Source organism: Odocoileus virginianus, chromosome 1 (assembly GCF_023699985.2).
Source record: "Odocoileus virginianus isolate 20LAN1187 ecotype Illinois chromosome 1, Ovbor_1.2, whole genome shotgun sequence".
Taxonomy (NCBI): Eukaryota; Metazoa; Chordata; class Mammalia; order Artiodactyla; family Cervidae; genus Odocoileus; species Odocoileus virginianus.
In genome coordinates, this window is record NC_069674.1 from 6,878,949 (window position 1) to 6,898,505 (window position 19,557).

At 49.1% G+C, this 19,557-nt stretch overlaps 1 protein-coding gene across 3 annotated transcripts in view; it reads left to right on the forward strand.

Annotated features, from left to right (window-relative positions):
* ZNF777 (zinc finger protein 777) overlaps window positions 1-18,008 on the forward strand; it is a 26,686-nt gene extending 8,678 nt beyond the window's left edge. For all 3 annotated transcript variants that reach the window (XM_020893516.2, XM_070459087.1, XM_020893515.2), the window contains exons 4-6: window positions 738-851; window positions 13,353-13,604; window positions 16,484-18,008. In XM_020893516.2, coding sequence (XP_020749175.2) covers window positions 738-851; window positions 13,353-13,604; window positions 16,484-17,643 — 1,526 coding nt within the window. In that variant the 3' untranslated portion in view covers window positions 17,644-18,008. The remainder of the gene's footprint in view (window positions 1-737; window positions 852-13,352; window positions 13,605-16,483) is intronic.
* The last annotated feature ends 1,549 nt before the right edge of the window (window positions 18,009-19,557 follow it).

Sequence of the window (19,557 nt, forward strand, 5' to 3'; positions counted from 1 at the left end):
ACAGAGGTTCTCCTATTGTAAAGATTTGTCTTTTCTGACAGACAAAAAATGATACTGACTTGTATTGGTATGGGAACTTGTGCATCTTTTTATGTGTTTATGAATTACCTATTTCTACCTTTGATATTTTTATTTCAGTAACCATAGAGACTATATATATATATATATATATTTATATATAAATTGTGGATGTTAACCCGTGGCCTTATATTTTACAAATATATGTGAGATACTATTTTCTTCGAGTTCCGTCATCTTTTGACTTTATTTCCGAAGAACTTGAAACTTTTTGTAATGTAAAAAAAACCATCAGTGTTTTGTTTCATGACCTCTAGATTTTATTAAGATTAGTTTTTTCGTTTATAAAATTTTAAGTATCTTCTGCCTTTGTCATGAAAATCTGAGCAGGCGTTGGCCACCTGTGAGCCACAGATGACTGAGGGCCAGTTCCCATCAGTCAGCAAGTGGCGCCCCATTGCTGGTCCCACTGGGAGGAACTGAGATGGGTTCAACACACACACACACACACACACACACACACACACACACGTGCGTGCACATGTGCACACTCAGCATGCCCTAAGGAGAAGGGCTGGAAACTTGGCCCTTTCCTTTGCAGCATTGCCAGCCTCAAGTAGGGCAGCTGCGCCTGGTGTCACACGCACACAGGTGACAGTTTTGTAGCATCCAGTGCGACCTCACCCCATAGAATATCTTCTTTTCTTCTTCCTGCCCAGACTATGCAATTTCCAAACCAGACCTCATGTCACAGATGGAACGAGGGGAGAGGCCGGCCATGCAGGAGCAGGAGGACTCTGAGGAGGGCGAGGCGCCTGCCGATCCCAGTGCCGGTGAGTGGCTGCAGGCGACTGAGGCCTTGGCGCCCAGGAGGCCCGGCGTGGGGTGTGTGGCCCACAGGAGACCCTGGCGGGCTGCGTCAGCAGGCCAGTGCAGGAGGGCGGCCCAGAGGCCCTGGGGCCTCCGGGTCACCAGCGGCCCTGGTGGCGGAACTAGAAACACCGTGGTCTCGGGGGGCTTTTGACCTGACCGAGCGTCACCTCGCTCTCTGCGGGAAACAAAACCAGAACTGACAGAAAGGCGTTCCCTTGTCAGGATGCTGACGCTGGTGCAGCCTCGAGCTCCCCAGAGAAGGGCCACGTCCCTGGGCCTGCGGCCGGTGAGTGGAGGGACTTGACCTGAAGGTCCTCCAGTGTGCGGGCGGGGTCCAGACGAGGCGGCAAGATGGCGCGGCAGGGCGGTGCAGGCAGGACCGCCGTGGGCTCTGGAGCAGAGCCGGCATCAGGCTGCCCGCCCCGGAGCCCCGGCCTTGCCGCATCCTCGCTGTGTGGTTTTAGTTGCTTACTCTTCTGGAGGTCTACTTTCTCATCTGTGAAACGGGACGGGTGCTGAGAGCCAGGGCCCGGCATGCTGACCCACAGGGGCCAGCGGCCTGGGACGCCAGGCACTGTCTGTGTGCATGGGGAGCGGTTCTTACACAGAGGTCACTCAGAAGTCCCCACACCGGCACCGTGGTGCTCTCGGGGTACAGGTGGTTTCGGAGCCCCTTCTTTAGCATTGCTTTTGGGCTTGCATCACTCACCCAAAGGTCTTCTGTGGGGGCAGTCCTTGTCCTTTGTGGCCAAACGTCATTGGTGATCCTGTCTTTTGCAAAAGGAGGATAACCTGGCTGAAGAGCCAGCTGGGGTCAAAAGCTGGGTCTCGTATGAAGGAATGCCATTGGCTCTGGGACCAGGAGGAGGTGGCCACGTGGAGTAAGAGTGGAAGTAATTTCAGGAAGAGGCAGGACCCCAAGGGAAAATAAATGCTGGCATGTTTCAGAGAAACCCTAAAGCATCAATACTTTCTAGAGATTTGCCTAGAGATTTAAATGGAGGGAAGGGGCTGGTCCTGAGTTCATTCTGGCAAGCAGAAAGATAGATTTAAAAGTAGATGAGGTGAGAGAGGGAGTTGGGGACAAGGTGTGACACTTGTTTGGAGGAAAATAAGTCTGGATGTCAAAGGTTTGAGTGGCTGCATCCAAAACCAGTGCCACAGCGAATGGAGAGATGCAAAAGAAGAGAAATCAGAAAGAGGGCTTGGGAGGCAGAAAACCAGAGGGGAGAGGCAGTCTGTGGTAAAGATCCTAGAACCCCGCTGATGTCTCCATGGGGTTTTGTAGTTCGGGTGCTGCCTTTCTAGCATCTTCTTAGAAGTGCTAGGACGGAAACATGGATCCTGTCCTCTGTCGGCCTGTTCACACTCTCATCACAGGTGGGCCTCCCACCAAGTGGGGCTGGAATCAAGAGCGAATAACCTCAACCAGCTCGGCCCCAGGCGGGGTTGGTTCTGGCACAAGTGTGTCCGAGCCGGGGCGTCTGTGGGCAGCGGTAGCCTCACAGAGGCTGCCTTGTGCAGCTGGAATGTGCCATTTGTTCCACTAACCGTGGAGCCCAACGGGAGCAGAGGACAGGAGTGGAGCAGGAAGCACTGCCCACAGGGCACCCCTGTGTGTGGGGCTCTGGCCTCGGGGCCGCAGGCTTGGCCTATGAGTTCAGTTATCAGAACCCCAAACACGCCAGCGGTCACCTCTTATTCGCGAGTCCTCTCCCTTGGAAGGGCGGCCACAGGCCAGCCGTGGGCCAGACCTGCAAGTGTGATACCAAGGGGGAAACAGCTAGAAGATTGAGAACTTTCCTGGTTCTAAGTACACCGAACATCACCATCTTATGAATTGGTTGAGTAAATGCAGTCCATAAACTGTCATTTATGGTTCGGATTCCTAACGGCAAGGAGGTCTGAAGGCGACTCAGATATTGGCCCTCCTCAAGTTCCCCTGAGCCGGGGCTCCTGTTCACAGCCCTGTAGGGGTGAATGGGGGCTGGGGGAGCCGGAGACCGCTGTCACCTGACAGATTAGCAGAGTGAAGCAAACACACCGGAAGCCATGGCTGAAATCCAGGTTCTCATAGATTGTACGTATCTTCAGCCTTTTTACAAAGCAGTTTGATATTTTTTGGACTAAAATATGTTTTAAATATTTTAAATATTCATTTACTTAACCTGATAATTTCTTTTCTGAGAGTCTATAGCCTAGAAAAAAATCCAAAAATATGGATTAAGATATACAAATATCAGGGGACTTCCATGGCGGTCCAGTGCTTAAGACTTTGCCTTCTGATGCAGGGAGTGTGGGTTTGACCCCAGTTGGGGAGCTAAGATTCCCACATGCCTCGCAGCCAAAAACCAAGACCTAAAAGAGAAGCAGTATTGTAACAAACTCAATGAAGACTTTTAAAGTAGTCCACGTGAAAAAAATCTTTTAAAAATAAGGCTGAACAAATATTATATTACACCACGATAGAGTGTCACAGAGCCACTGAAATCATATGTGAAGCGTTTTTGCACCGTATTTTCACTTGTCTGTTTATTTAGTTCATTCAATACTTTTTGTACCATGTTCTATGTCAAGAGAATGGTTTTAACAACCTAAATACCCCATGTATATAAAAATACATATTGGCCGCTATCGCAGTGCCATGCAGACAGGCTCCAGGGCTCTGGGAACCACAGTGACGAAGACCTTATTGAGCCTGGCTGGTTGGCAGGAGCCTCAGAGGAGGTGGGATTTTTAGTGGAAACACAAGTGGGAGTTCCTGGAGGAGAACTCCTCATGGGGAAGGAGGACTGGAAGGCAGGAGGCGCTCTCCGTTGGCTGGGTAGATCTGGCCTAAGCCAGGGACAGACATGGATGGATGTCTGTGAAGGGTGGCTGGTAGATGTTGAATACGAGAACAGGGGGTCCTGACAAGAGTGAGGGGGTAGGACAGTGGGAGGCTCTGACCCGGAGAAAAGACAGGAACACGTTAGGTGTGAGATCTCAGGACGTGTCCAGGAGCTGGTGCTGAGTGTGGAGACCGGAACACCCAGCAGAAACCTGAGCTAGGGATGGACCTGGGGGGCCTCAGTAGCGTGGATGAGACCATCTTTCCCAGCCTGAACAGGGGAAGAGGAGGAGCACAGGCTGTGCCCCCAGAGCCCTGACTTTCAGAGCGACTTGGAATATCCGGGTGGGGCCCAGGTGTTAGTATTTTTTAAAACAATGCCAAGGTGATTCTCATGTGCAGCCCAAGGTGGAAAACCACTGCTCTAGGGTTTGGGAAAAGAAGAAGAAACCAAAGAAATCACAGGAAATAGGAGGAGTGGCCTGAAAGGTAGTAAGAAATTAGGATAGTGCGTCTACATTCAAGAAGAGTGTTTCCCCGGGGAGGGAGCAGGGTGAACAGTGTTGATGCTGCACTGTGGTTCAGTAAGGCAAAGACTTTCTTCCTTACTTACGTATGGGCTTCCCTGATAGCTCAGTCAGTAAAGAATCCGCTACCCACTCCAGTATTCCTGGGCTTTCCTGGTGGCTCAGCTGGTGAAGAATCCGCCTGCAGTGCGGGAGACCTGGGTTGGGAAGATCCCCTGGGGGAGGGAGAGGCTACCCACTCCAGTGTTCTGGCCTGGAGAATTCCATGGACTGTGTAGGCCATGGGGCCGCAAAGAGTCATACATGACTGAGTGACTTTCACTTTCAAGGCACAGACTGCCAAGTGTCCGCTGGATTTGCACATTAGCAACATCAGTGGTCTTAGCAAGAGAAGCACTGGTGGTGTGGCCAGGGTGGACGCCTATAGAGTGGGCTGACGAGTGGACAGATGATGAGGAAGTGAAGGTCATCCCAGTGTAGCTGTGAGCGCAGAGCAGAAACGCTGATGAGGTGGGTGGGGTAAGGAGCCTTGTTTGCTTAAGGTGAGGATTCCCGAACCCTGTTTGAAGCCAGTTGATATGAGACGTGGATATAGAAATGGATAATGTAGTGAATTCCCTGGAGGTCCAGTGATTAGGACTCTGTGCTTTCACTGCTGAGGGTCCAGATTTGATCCCTGCTGGGGGAATCAAGATCCCAGCAGCTGGGTGGCAAGGCCAAAAAAAAAAAGAAGCGGATAATGTAAATGCAGTAGGAAGTCAATGACGTCCACAAAAGATAGGGGAAAAACTGGGTGGAAATACAAACCAAATCATATTTTACTATGCTTTCTAGAATTTTCTAAAATGAGTGTATATTACTTCTTATTCACTAAGAATAATTTTAAGAAAAATCACATGAAGAAAGATTCCAAGTTAAAGGTGGCAGATTGAACATGTGCTTACTCCCACCTCCCCCCCCACCCAAAACAAGAGTGAAGGGACTTTTAAAAGGAATGGACGAGGAGATGGCAGCAGCTGAGTTTTGGAAGGCTGAGAGCAGATGGCTGAGCGGTCACTGATTTAGAAAGCTGAATCCAAAACTGGTGTCAAGGAAGCTGGGAGGAAACCCAATCTGCAGTCCACCCAACCCTGCTCAAGACCCGGCAGCTAGCAGCACCGGAGATACCAGGTAGCTTTGGAAATGGGGGTGAAGGTGAGGCTAAAAGCAGAGCACTAGTCAAACATCTTACAAGGCCAGTAAACACTGCCACTTCCCTCGATGGCCTCGCCCCCACCCTGATGGGTGACCAAGGCTTATTCTCTGAAGACAAAAGCATCTCTGGACGTGGACATTAGGCACAATTGAGAGGATGGGTACCATGTTGAAAACAAGGGAATGAGTGAAGCTTACAGACAGATCTTGACATCTCCAGCTTTCTTCCCTAACCTGACTCCCAAAATTATGCTCACATCCAAGTTTAACCCTCAGGGCAGGGTACTAGGAAACTCTTATCTGGAGACTCTCAGGGCCAGCCCAAAAGATTTCCCAGTGAAATGACCTAGCCAAACCATCCTGCTGGGAAACCATGCCCTCCCTGGATACACCAGACTTGCAATTCACTTTTGAGTACTCGACTTTTAATATAAATGGATGACTGAGAACCAAGCTTATTTTCTTGGGCTCCAAAGTCACTGCAGATGGTGACTGCAGCCATGAAATTAAAAGACGCTTGCTCCTTGGAAGAAAAGATGTGACCAACCTAGACAGCATATTAAAAAGCAGAGACATTACTTTGCCAACAAAGGTCCGTCTAATCAAAGCTGTGGTTTTTCCAGTAGTCATGTATGGATGTTAGAGTTGGCCTATAAAGAAAGCTGAGTGCCCAAGAACTGATGCTTTTGAACTGGGGATGTTGGAGAAGACTCTTGAGAGTCCCTTGGACTGCAAGGAGATCCAGCCAGTCCATCCTAAAGGAAATCAGTCCTGAATATTCACTGGAAGGACTGAAGCTGAAACTCTTAATATTTTGGCCGCCTGATGGAAAGAGCTAACTCATTGGAAAAGACCCTGATGCTGGGAAAGATTGAAGGCAGGAAGAGAAGGGGATGACAGAGGATGAGATGGTTGGATGGTATCACCAACTCTAGGGACATGAGTTTGAGCAAGCTCTGGGAGTTGGTGATGGACAGGGGAGCCTGGCTTGCTGAGGTCCATGGTATCACAAAGAGTCGGACACAACTGAGTGATTGAACTGAACTGAACGAGCAGTGTTTAATAAAATTGAGTATATGACCCAGAAAAATAGAATAAGACAACAGAAAAGAAAATAGAGAATAAGAAAATCAAAAGATGGAAGTTCACCATCCAGATAATAGAAAAATCAGAAAAAAAGTGTTCTTGCTTGGGAAATGCCATGGACAGAGGAGCCTGGAGGGCTCCATGGGGTTGCCAGAGTCTGACACAACTGAGCGACTAAACACCAATAAGCAAAAGAAAAGAAAACTACCTCCAGGGAAATCGAAAAGTGCATAGAAAAGTACTTGTAAGTGTGCTACATGATTCAATTTTAAATAGCATTTACATAATCCAATAATAAAAACACCCATTATTAATCCAACCAGAATCACAAACTGGGAAGAATCAGGTATTTGGACAAGATGTGGATGGATGAGGAAGAGATGGTCCTCACCTCCAGCTCTAGGAAGTCAGTAGATGATGCTTAAAACTGAAAACTCAAGGAGTAGCAGTGTCATTATGTTACAGAGAGGTATGAAGGTGAGTGACAAAAGAATCAGCTAGAAGGATGGGAAGTGACTGCCTCTGGGAGCAAGTTGAAGGACGGTGGGGAGCTTCTTAAAAGTGAGTTTTTAAGAACTCTTCAACCCTCTGACCTATGTGCATATATAAACTTTTTAAAGATGATTTTAAAAATTAATATACCAAAGTTTAAAAAATCTAACAGAAAGTGTACCCATGAGAAGGTTGGAAAGCCCGTGTCAGCCGTCATTTCTGTGCTTTGAGCTTGTAGAGAAAGTTAATGTGGCAGTGCTGGTTTTCACTTTCCAATGAAATTCTGAAGTTGCATCAACATAATTCAAAAAGAAAAAAAGCTGAAAGAGTGAAACTTTCCATAATTCTCTCTCAAGAGTCAACAGCTTAGGACTTCCCTGGAGGTCCAGTGGTTAGGACTCCACACTTTCACTGCAGAGGGCCCAGGTTCGATCCCTGATTGGGGAACTAAGATCCCACAAGCTGCACAGCACAGCCAAAGAAAAGAAAAGAGCGGCTTATTCCTTTCAATTTGTGTGCATGTATTCAAACATATATACACAGAGCCTTAATTATGTAATAAATGCTTTCTCATTGTTAAAAAAAATTTTTTTCAGACAGCATAGAAGTACATTGTTTAGCAACTTGCTTTTTCCAAAAATATATCTTTGACGTCTTTATTTGAAAATTACAAAATGTAAATAATGAAATGTTTAACTGTCTCCCAGAATAACATTATACCCGCTTCATTAATAATTAACTGTGTTCACAACATTTAATACCTTTGAAAACAATTTGTAGCAGAGATTTTTCCCATCTCAGAAGAGTTCTTATGAAGAAATGTAGTTACAAGATTAAAAACCAATCACAAATTAAATATTTCTTATTACCAAACAATATCAAGGCAAATCTACAAATTTTTTTTCCAAAAAAATATTACCTAAATATATTTTTTTCCAAAAAAATATAACCTAAAGGTTATAGTTGATTGCACATTATAATAAAGATTATAGTATTGTGCATATCCAATATGTTTGGTGTAACTGATCAGGTAGCTTCTGGAAGGAATCTTTGAAGTCCCAGAGGGTCTCAGAGTAGCCTGTTCCTCAGCTCAACGTTGTTTATAGAAAGGAAGAAAGAGGGGATGGGGGAGGGAAAAAACTGTTTTTTCCCCCTAATCCTAGTGTGATTTCATTATTTATGCCTAAAGTTTTATTCATCCATAATTTATTTGAGGTGAGATATGTGAAGATTTTTCTAGTCAGGAATCCAGTTGTCTCCACTCCAGTTACCTAATCCCTTTCCCGTGGTTTGAAATGCTACCTTTGGTCATAAACTATGTTCCCACAATGTATTTGTCTTTGATTAATTTTTTTTAAATGGGAGAACAGATTACCATTTATGAATGCAGTCTGGTTGTTGGTTGTCAGTACTGTTTCAAAAGTTGTTCGGTTCAGTGGGAAACACTGGCTTCTCTGCTGCCCAGAAAGAAGGGGACAGGCACAAAAATGTGTACCTGCTGCCCACTTCAAGGGGAAAAGAATTAGATGCCATAGAGGAGCAGACAACGGCTTGGGTTCAGAGGATCACAGTCATGATGGGCTGAGAGCAGCCTAGGATGTCTGGTGGAATGGGGGTCTTAAAGGAGAACATGAAAGAGGAGAGTGAAAAAGCTGGCTTAAAACCCACCATTCAAAAAATGGAGATCATGGCATCTGGTCCCATCACTTCATGGCTAATAGAAGGGGAAAAAGTGGAAGTAGTGATAGACTTCATTTTGGGGGGCTCCAAAATCACTGCAGTTGGTGACTGCAACCAAGGAGACGCTTGCTCCTTGGAAGGAAAGCTATGACCAACCTAGACAGCATATTAAAAAGCAGAGACATCACTTTGCCGACAAAGGTCCACATACTCAAAGCTATGGTTTTTCCATCAGTCATGTACAGATGTGAGAATTGGACCATAAAGAAAGCTGAGCACCGAACAATTTATACTTTCAAATTGTGGTGCTGTAGAAGACTCAAGAGAGTCCCTTGGACTGCAAGGAGATCAAACCAGTCAATCTTAAAGGAAATCAACTCTGAATATTCGTTGAAAGGACTGATGCTGAAGCTGAAGCTCCAGGACTTTGGCCACCTGATGTGAAGAACTGACTCACTGGAAGAGACCCTGATGCCTTGAAAAACTGAGGGCAGGAAGAGAAGGGGACAACAGAGGATGAGATGGTTGGATGGCATTACTCAATGGACATGAGTCTGAGTAAACTCCGGGAGATAGTGGTGGACAGAGGAGTCTGGCATGCTGCAGTTCATGGTGTCGCAAAGAGTCAGACATGACTTGGTGACTGAACAACAAAGGGATGGGAAGGCTTTGTGGTCTTCAGGCTGGAACACCCATGCTCAGGGGGTACAAGTGGCTTTCCCAGAAGGCACAACACAGATGGCTTTTCAGGTCCCGTTTCCAAGTCTTCATTCATCTGTTCTCGTTCATAAAACACATCAGCGTGGGCGCTGGACGCTTGCGGACCCAGTAGTGCTGTTCCTTAGCTCCCGGCTCTCCCACTATTGAAAATAAAGAACAGGCACCTCCTGCCCATCTTGCCTTACTATGGAGTGTTTCTCTGAGGTATAAAACGCCCTTGGGGTCATGAAACAAAAGACACAAGCCAGACTGTTGCGGGGACGGGGACCAGAAGTGCATGGCTCAGGGGCCTGGATGGTGAATTCGTTTGGAAGTCAGATATTTGGAATACCTGGCTTTCAACAAAATAGAAAGAGAACCTAATTAAGTTGTCAGCTAATAGGTCATTAAAAACAGTTTTTGATGATATGTTAACCATGTGCTTTTGCAGCATTGTAATTCAGAAGTTCACAGAATAGAGGGATGATTCCATAACAAAGCTCCCGCCAGCCCATCTCCAGATCTATGCAAATGAGCTCTCCCAATGGTTATATTTATAAAAATGAAAAGTAGGAATAGAATTTATTCTGAACTCTGTCTCCTTCAAGAGATAAGAATATTCACTCTCAGATAACTGAACTAATTGGGGGAAAAGTCCCTATCCATCTTTGTAAGAGATTCACTTCCTCCAGGTTTTTGGTTTCCCATCTTGAATAATTATTTTTCACTCCACAATAGTAATAACTAAGGATGACTTAAGCCAGGCAGAAAAGTAACTCTTAGAGCCCTGTGGTTATTAGAAATGAAAGCAAAATTAATCTTTCCATTTACATGCACATTTCTGTGGCAGAGTGGTAGATGAGGTGATCAGTAAAAGGCATCTGAGCACAAAAATATGTTCTATTAGGATAAAATTCTGTGGGTAAAGTGGGAATGGAAATAGAAGTCCAAGGTGAAAAGGAATGATATTAAAATTTCAAGTATCAAAGAAGAACTTGTTCGTGTATTTTTTAAGTGAATAATGGTGGGTTTTAAATTGCCAGGGTTCTAAGATTCCATTGGCAACATTAAATGGCAATGGAAGAGTTTATTTTAAAATATCAATATTTACAATACTCCAGAAATTACATCTTTTGCAGCGATTGAAGCATTCTATGTATTTATTCAGGAAGGTGCAAACGAGTACCTGGTTTTAAAAAATTATCTTTGGGAGGAGGCAAGCAAAATATTTCCAGGAGTTTCTGAAGTCAGGGAAGATACTTTTCTGATGCTGGAGCCGGTGTGATGTAGTAGAGAGCCCAGAAGAGGGGAGGCCAGAGAGGGGACACAGGAAGCCAGGCTATGACGTCAAGCTGGAGCAGGAGGAAGCCAGGGTGTGAGTGTGGATGACTTATCTTTTTTGTAAGACAGAGAGTAGGATGAAGATATCTCTGGTGGCTCAGTTCAGAGGGAAAGTAGGCACGGGCTGCGTGGAAGGCTGTCGGACTGTTTCCTACACAGTGCACTCCCATCGTTTGGGACTTAATTAGTCCACTGATCAGATAGGATTTAAAGGCTTGCCAGGCATCAGAAAGAACCCAGCTTTAGGCCATGTGGCATCAGTTGCTAGTATGATTAGCTGTCTGCTTTCTTGGTGATGTGGTCCACTTTGTTTGGGCGGGACAAGTGAACGTGTCAAAGAAAGGCCAATGAGGAGCTTCATCCACTGGGATCCTGGTCCTGTTTCTTTTTTCTGCAGCACTTACACCTTGTAACATACCATCTAGTTTATTAATTATGTTCATTGCCTTATGTGAGATGTAGGCAGGCAGGGAGCTCTGTTTTGTTCCCTCATGTGTTCCACCACTGGAACGCACATGACACGTAGTTGGTGCTCAGTAAATAGCTATGGGATAAATGTTCAAAAAATAAATATGTTCATGCATTGCATGTTGACAGTTTCCCTAATTAACAAAGTGATTTGAGGGGATTTATGCTGGCATAGCTCTTATCCATAAGCAAGAAAATAAAGTTGAGCCCCTACCTCACACTGTACACAAGATGAAGTAAATTTCAGGTGGAATAAAGAGCTAAAGGTAAAACGTAAAATGATAAGGACCTGGGAATAAAATCTGGGAGACCAGGTGAACCACCTAGGGCCAGAGGAGACCTGCTTAACTCTCAGAAAACAGAAAACCCACAAGCTATAAAAAGGACAAGGGACATAACTGACAAAATGAAAACTTTAGGAAAGTTTTATGATAAAAGGTAACACAAAGGCAAAGACAAATGATGAATCTGGGGGAAATATTTGAAATGCCAGTAAGAGAAATGGGTTCTCTTTAATACAGGAATCAAAGGTCACTGACCGAGTGACAGAACACAGTTCACATAGAATCCACTCTCAAAGACCAAGAAATGACACTCACATTACCCTCATTGGGGAAGTAAAGTATTAATAAGTTATCACTTTATACCCGTCCAACCGAGGAAAATTAAAAAGAGCAGTGATGTCTTTTGCCGGCGGGGACATGGGGAATGTGCTGGTAGAGATGTGAATTGTCACAGCCCTGTGGATTAGCAGGCTGATGACATCTGTCAGAATTGAAAATATTTTTAATTTTTGACCCTGCAGTCCCACTCCCGCCACTCTCCTAAAAATAAAAGCACTCCTTTCAGTTAGAGATATAAATAAACACATGTTTATGGCAGTGCTGTTCACCAGGGCAAAAGCCTAGGAGCAAAAAGTGAATGTTGTCAATAAGGAAATGATTGAACACATGCTATATGATCCTCACTGTGGAATATTCTCGTCTTTTTAAAAGGATGCATTAGCCTACAGAAATTGCTGTGAAGGGATTTCTACAGGATATTTGGGTGAGAAAAGGAACATAGAGGATTATGTGTAAGGCAGTTTTATTTTTTGCAACGAATGGCTAGAAAAGAAACAGGAATGTAAATGTGCTATGATAAATCATTCAATAAGCATAGAAAAAAGTGTGAAGTCCGTTCCGGGAGTTACCTGAGACGCTCATACTTGTCAAGTGGGGAGCGAGGGGAAGGGGAGGCAAATTAAAAGGGGAAAAATACTGCACTGAAAACCAGAAATGTGTGCTATAATCCCATTTATGTAAAGTGATGCCTGTGTGTAACAACATTTGAAATTAGCCTACAACAGACATACAAGCAGATTAAAAAAAAAAAATGTCAGGGCCATGTGTGTAATCAGATGCTATTTAACTAAAAACAACCCTGCAGCCCTCTCTTGTGCCTATAAATGGAGGCTGGGAGAGGGGACTGGGGGGGGGGGGGGCGTTCTGGTCTGTTGATATAGGACACCTGGCGAGGACTTGAAAGGGTGTGCAAATGACCAGATGACTATTGTCATTGTTTAGTCATTAAGTCATGTCCAACTCTCTGAGACTTCATGGACTGTAGCCCGCCAGGCTCCTCTGTCCATGGGATTTCCCAGGCAAGAATACTGGAGTGGGTAGCCATTTCCTCCTCCAGGGGATCTTCCCCACCCAGGGATCAAACCCGGATCTCCAGCATCACAGCCGAATTCTTTATCTCTAAGCCACCTGGGAAGCGCAACCACATGATTAGCCTTGTCTTTATTAACTTGGTTGAGGTGGAGAGAGAGAGAGATGCTGTTGACTTTGTTCTGGCCTAACCTGGGAAAAGGAATTGGGGTCTCTTTTTAAAAGAAAGCATGACTATCTTATTATAAAATTACAAGGGGTCGTGGAAACAAACTGCCTCTATTTTAACTTGACTCCAGTTTATATTCAAGGCTACACGGTGTCCAGAAAATTCTATGCCTACTCACCGCCAACTCGGGATATTTCTTCAGGGTCTCTAAAATAAGACTTTTTGAAAATATAAATTCTAGGGCTGCAAAAACCTGAGCAGGTGGAATGAACATGTTCTGGATTCTTTTGTCCTCTCCCGCCCCCACCCGCCCGCCTTCTCAGCTCATGATGGGATCGTGATTAAGATTGAGGTGCAGACCAATGACGAAGGCTCGGAGAGCCTAGAGACTCCGGAGCCCCTGATGGGCCAGGTGGAGGAGCACGGCTTCCAGGACTCAGAGCTGGGGGACCCATGCGGTGAGCAGCCGGACCTGGACATGCAGGAGCCGGAAAACCCGCTGGAAGCATCCACTGAGGGCTCGGGCGAGTTCAGCGAGCTCAAGCAGATGCTGGTGCAGCAGAGGAACTGTGCGGGTGAGTGGGGGGAGCTGGTGTCATCAGGCCCACGGAGGGGCAGGGTGGGGGTTCCTACATGGGGGGAAACAGAGGTCTCCTTCAGAGAGGTCGTGTGACCCCGAAAGCTCAACAGTTGTGACCGAACCAAGCAGGGCCTTAGGTCCAGGCCCCCTGCCCCGGGATTTAAAAGCATCCATCCCCGGGCAAGGAAAGAGGGTGTTGCAGCCAAAGGCCAGGTCAGACGAGGACCTCCGGGGATGGCAGAGATCATCTCTCCGGCCCCTCCCTCGGCAGGCCGAGAAGGTCACACACTGGTGGCAAGGCGAGAACTTCCGTCTCCTGATATGCCTGTCCTTGGTCATCCCTGTCACACTAGAAGCCTCAACTGGTTTGAAGATTTCCATCTTGGATCGCACATCTTTGCAAATGGCTGAGACCGTGCTGTCTTTTTCTGGCGGAATCTAGGCCTCGTTTCTGTTTAATCTCAAAGCCACCAGGTCACCAGTCTGCACACCTTTGCTCCCTGTGAGGACATGTGCTCTCAGGAGCGCTGCCAGGATGGCTTCTGTGACGCTGACCTGTCCATGCAGGCCTGAGAAAAGCCCCTGTGATCCTCATGGTGTATTTTTTAAATACGCTATTAGACTTAGCTATTGTTTTACTCGGGAATTGTACAACTATATGCATAAATGAAATGAACCTGAACTTTTCTTGAATCATCATTAAGATATTAGACTTATCAAAGTTTAGTATACTGGGAGTCATTAGCCATCATATCAGTTAATGTTTATGTGGAGAAATGATGATTTAAATATTTTTCACTTTATTTTATTGCCTTGCAGTTTGTCTTTTTGCACACAATAATAAAACATCATGGACATTGTTCTTGGTCAAACGATGTGGATCTAACTCTTTATTTTTAAATAATTGCATGATAGTCAAGAAACCTTTTTAACATACTACATTGTCCTTCATTAGAGAATAGCGAAAGACACAAGGCAAATTGTGAGGCTCCCTTGCACTGATTGCCCTGTGAACATTCCTGATAATTTTATTAGTACCACTTAGTAATATTCTAAGATTCTTTGTGGGATTTCAAGTCCTGAATTTTAGGGCCAACTGTTTCATTCTTACTTTGTTGAGAAAATACAACTTTGAAACCCAAGGAGAGTTCCAGTATTTCAAGGCCCATATTTCCCTTCTGCCGTTCATAAACAACCTATTTTCAGGATCAACCCCAGAGCAATGAGTTGCCAACCTCCGAAGCTGCTTCCTCCTTCCTGATCTTTTAAGCATCATGTTCCAGGGATGTTCTGGGTCACTTCCTGCTGAGCGTCCTGACTGGACTGAGGCAGCATTGTCTTATGCCGGGGAGGCCTGAGCTAGGACTCAGCACACCTGTGTTCTAATTTTAACACTGCCACTTACAGGGTGCAGAGAAGTAGCCAGAAGTGCTGTGGCCTAGCGGTCACTGACAGACTTACAAGACTTTGGCCAGCTCACGAACACTGCCAGCTTCAGTTTCCCTGTCAGTTGAGGGGACAGACTAGCTGGTCCTTCAGTTGCAAGTGCTGAAGAGGTCTCATTTTATTTACTTTATTTGGAAATGTGACTTGATAGCCACAAGCTTGGATGCCCCATGTCTGTGAGACAGGGATAATTCTTGATTTCTCCTGTAACAGGATATTGGGAACATGAGAGAGCGTAGGTGCAAAGTGGTGTGAATAAAGTTCAGTTATTTGCTCCTAAGAATTCCACAAGTGTCAGACTGTCTCATCTTCCACCTCACAGGTGGACTCGAAAGTGGATGCCTTTCTCATGTCACACAAAGTTGGCCACTAAGAATAGAGCTCCCCAACTCAGTGTTTAGAGAGGGCCAGGTAAGAACAAGGCACTTGAGAAAATTCACACAGATGCTGGCAGGCTCTCGGACTTCCGTTCTCCAGGAACCCTGTAAACAGACAACCTCTTAGGCTAGAGGGCAGAGGCCCAAGAGGAGGACAGCCACCATTTGGGGTGTTCATGGAACACTTGGCCCAGACCCCAGCCAGCTCCAGGGTCAGGATTGGTGGAGTCTGCTGGCAGTGAGCCATCCACCCATGTAGGTGAGGTGCTACCTCAGGAGGCACCCCCACGCCTGCTGTGGGCTCAGGAGGGCTTGAGGGGTACAGGTTCGGAAGGTCAAGGAAGGTTTTCAGGGGGAGACAGGATTGGGGCTGGGTGTTAAGCAATGGGCAGGATCTGGAGACCTCCCAGGCGAGGGGCTTCTTGGGGGAGGGGCAGTGAAGGCACCTAAGGAGAAATCTCCAGGTGGGTTCCGGAAAGGAGGCCAGTGATGCTGAGCCGAGTTCAGGCAGAGGGGAAGAGGTTGTGAACTTGATGAGTCAGGACCCTTCGGACACGCGTGGTGGAAACCCGACCCTCAAGTGGCTTAAATAAGACCGGTGTTGATGGGCTTGGAGAGTCATAGGTCCTGAGGGTGCCAGCCTCTGGCTCCCTGGACCCGGGCGCCTCCAGGACGGCTCCGCGTGCAGGTTCCTTCTTACTTGTGAGTCCCTACCCGCTAGAGGTGCCAGGCGATGGGCACACGCAGCGCCCGCGTCCCACCATGAGGACCCCGTCGTCCCCGCTTCCTCCACAGAAAATTCCAAGATAGGGCTCCGATCTGCCTGTTTCGGGCCTGGTCAGACGGGCCCGAATAGGCCCTTTGCTGAGCTAAGCCCCGCGGCTAGCCCGGGTTCCCTGGGCCGCTGGGAGCAAGCAGGCAGGTGCGAAGGCCTCGGGGCCGACGGTGCGCACGCGGTGTGTGTGGGCGAAGGGGCTGCCTCACCCGGGTCAGGGGCACCAGGCGACACCTAATGGCGTCTTGTCTCTCTCCCCCCCATCCCCCGGAGCAGAGGGGATCGTGATCAAGACCGAGGAGCAGGAGGAGGAGGAGGAAGACGACGAGGACGACGAGCTGCCGCAGCACCTGCAGTCCCTCGGGCAGCTGTCCGGGAGGTACGAGGCCGGCCTGTACCCGACGCCGCTGCCGGGGGAGCTGTCCCCCGAGGGCGAGGAGAGCCCTCCGCCGCTGCAGCTAGGGAACCCGGCGGTGAAGCGGCTGGCGCCCCCGTCGCACGGCGAGCGGCACCCGGGCGAGAATCGGGGCTCGGGCAGCCAGCAGCAGCGGAACCGGCGCGGCGAGCGGCCCTTCACGTGCATGGAGTGCGGGAAGAGCTTCCGGCTGAAGATCAACCTCATCATCCACCAGCGCAACCACATCAAGGAGGGCCCGTACGAGTGCGCCGAGTGCGAAGTCAGCTTCCGCCACAAGCAGCAGCTCACGCTGCACCAGCGCATCCACCGTGTCCGCGGCGGCTACGCTTCGCCCGAGCGCGGCCCCGGCTTTGCCCCCAAGCACGCGCTCAAGCCGCGCCCCAAGTCGCCCAGCTCCGGCGGTGGCGGCGGCGGCGGCCCTAAGCCCTATAAGTGCCCCGAGTGCGACAGCAGCTTCAGCCACAAGTCCAGCCTCACCAAGCACCAGATCACGCACACGGGCGAGCGGCCCTACACGTGCCCCGAGTGCAAGAAGAGCTTCCGCCTGCACATCAGCCTGGTCATCCACCAGCGCGTGCACGCGGGCAAGCACGAGGTCTCCTTCATCTGCAGCCTGTGCGGCAAGAGCTTCAGCCGCCCCTCGCACCTGCTGCGCCACCAGCGGACTCACACGGGCGAGCGGCCCTTCAAGTGCCCCGAGTGCGAGAAGAGCTTCAGCGAGAAGTCCAAGCTCACCAACCACTGCCGCGTGCACTCGCGCGAGCGGCCGCACGCCTGCCCTGAGTGCGGCAAGAGCTTCATCCGCAAGCACCACCTGCTGGAGCACCGGCGCATCCACACGGGCGAGCGGCCCTACCACTGCGCCGAGTGCGGCAAGCGCTTCACGCAGAAGCACCACCTGCTGGAGCACCAGCGCGCGCACACGGGCGAGCGGCCCTACCCCTGCACGCACTGCGCCAAGTGCTTCCGCTACAAGCAGTCGCTCAAGTACCACCTGCGGACCCACACGGGCGAGTGAGCGCGGCCCGGCCCGCCGCCCGGCCCGATCCCGGCGGGCGGGCACGGGGCGCCCCCAGCCCTTTTGCCGTGAGCCCTCCCCCACCCCCTCTCCCTTCGTCCCTCCTCCCCCCCGGACGCGGGGCGGCCGCGTCTCCCCCGGGGGGCCCCAGTGGCGGGGGGAGAGCGCGGACCTGGGGAACCCCCTTCGGGCTGTTCATTTCCTTGACAATAAAATGGATGAAACCAATCAGCACGGGGGGCGTGATTTGGCCGCCGGCCACTCGGAGGGGCGGGGCAGGGCCACTTAGTTGGGGATAGAACTTTATAATGACATTTTGGATACTGTGGTTCTATTTGATAATAATAGAGTAATTTTTAAAAGACGAGCGTTTCCTGTTTGCCGTTTTTGTTTGGTCGTAAAAGGGGAGGGGTTGAGGAGGTGGCCGAGGGGCATGTGCCCAGTGTCGGAGGACAGGTTCCGTTGAGTCCTTTTCTGTGCCGCTTCCTCGTATTGGGTGGCCCAGGGGGCGCGGAGAGGCAGGCCTGACACGTGAATGAGCCGACTGGAGGGTGGAGCCCCAGCGCACACCATCCCTGTCAGAGGACAGTGGGGCTCAGGTGGGAGGCAGGGAGAGGCGACAGGTTTAGAAGAGGCTAGAAGACCGACAGCAAAGCTGGACGCTACCCTCGGGACCCGGCAGCCCTCCTGCCTGGCTGGAAACGCAGCTGGTGGAGGTGTGGCTGTGGCCCGCTGCTGACGGTGGGGTGTGGGTAAGGGAAGGGGTGCAGAGGCACCTGGTGCCAATTTGGGAAAACCACAAAAGGCACCAATCAGAACACTTCTCATGTGTATATTGCATCCAAGTTACTCTCCTTGGACTTGTTAAAGGCGCCAGTGCACCCTCATTGCGCTAGGTATTGATTCCAATCGTCCTCCAGTGGGGCTCAGAAAGAAACTTCGGGCAGGTTACTGGCCCACAGAGCGATCTACTCTCGCTCTGCTCCTGAGTGTGGCAGGGTTCAGGCCATTTGAAGGGACAATTCACAGAGGCAGAGGTTTGTGCCCGGCTCAGCGATGGAACCTGGGGAGGCCAGACTTCTGAAGGCAGAGAGCCTGAGAGCCAAGAGTTGCTGAAGGTAGAGGACTGAGTCTTGAGTCTGGAAGCGGAGAGCAGAGGATGAGATGCTCTTACAGGGGGTTCAGAAAGGGGAAAGCAACGGTACTACATGGTTGACTTTGAAGGGGCCGTGTGCGCGTGCGCTCAGTTGTGTCCGACTCCAACTCCATGGACTGTCGCCTACCAGGCTCCTCTGTCTGTGGAATTCTCTAGGCCAGAACATTGGAGTGGGTTGCCATTTCCTACTCCAGGGGATCTTCCCGACCCAGAGATCAAACTCATGTCTCTTGTGTCTCCTGCACTGGCAGGTGGGTTCTTTACCACTGGGGGTCATCAACATCCTCCTTTATAAAGATGCATGAAGGCACGAGAGAGGGGACGTGACGGCCCAAGAGCGCAGACTCGAAAGGATATATGTTTGTTTCCACTGAAATTTTCTAAAAGGATGGGAGGACATCAGGGCCAGCAGTCAGAGGCAGGGCAGAGGCCCCGGGCTGGCGTGAAGGGCTGGAGAGGCGGCCGGTCGGGCCCTGACCTGCAGAACCAGCTGGAGAGTAGAGTAGATTCAGATCCAGGATCAAGTCGTTAGGTTTGTGCACAGGAAACATTTACGTGCCAAGCCCGTCATAAATGCACGGCCGATTTGGGAGGGGGCAGCTTAGACACAGCACAGCTCCTGTGTGTGCAGAGGTGGGATCCAGACTGGAGAATTTCACAGATTTGAGTCAGGAGAAAGGTCTTCCAGCCGTGGGTATTCTCAGTGGCTGAAGTGTGGAAAGTGGGCCCAGCAGAATCAGGGATCAGCTGATGAAATC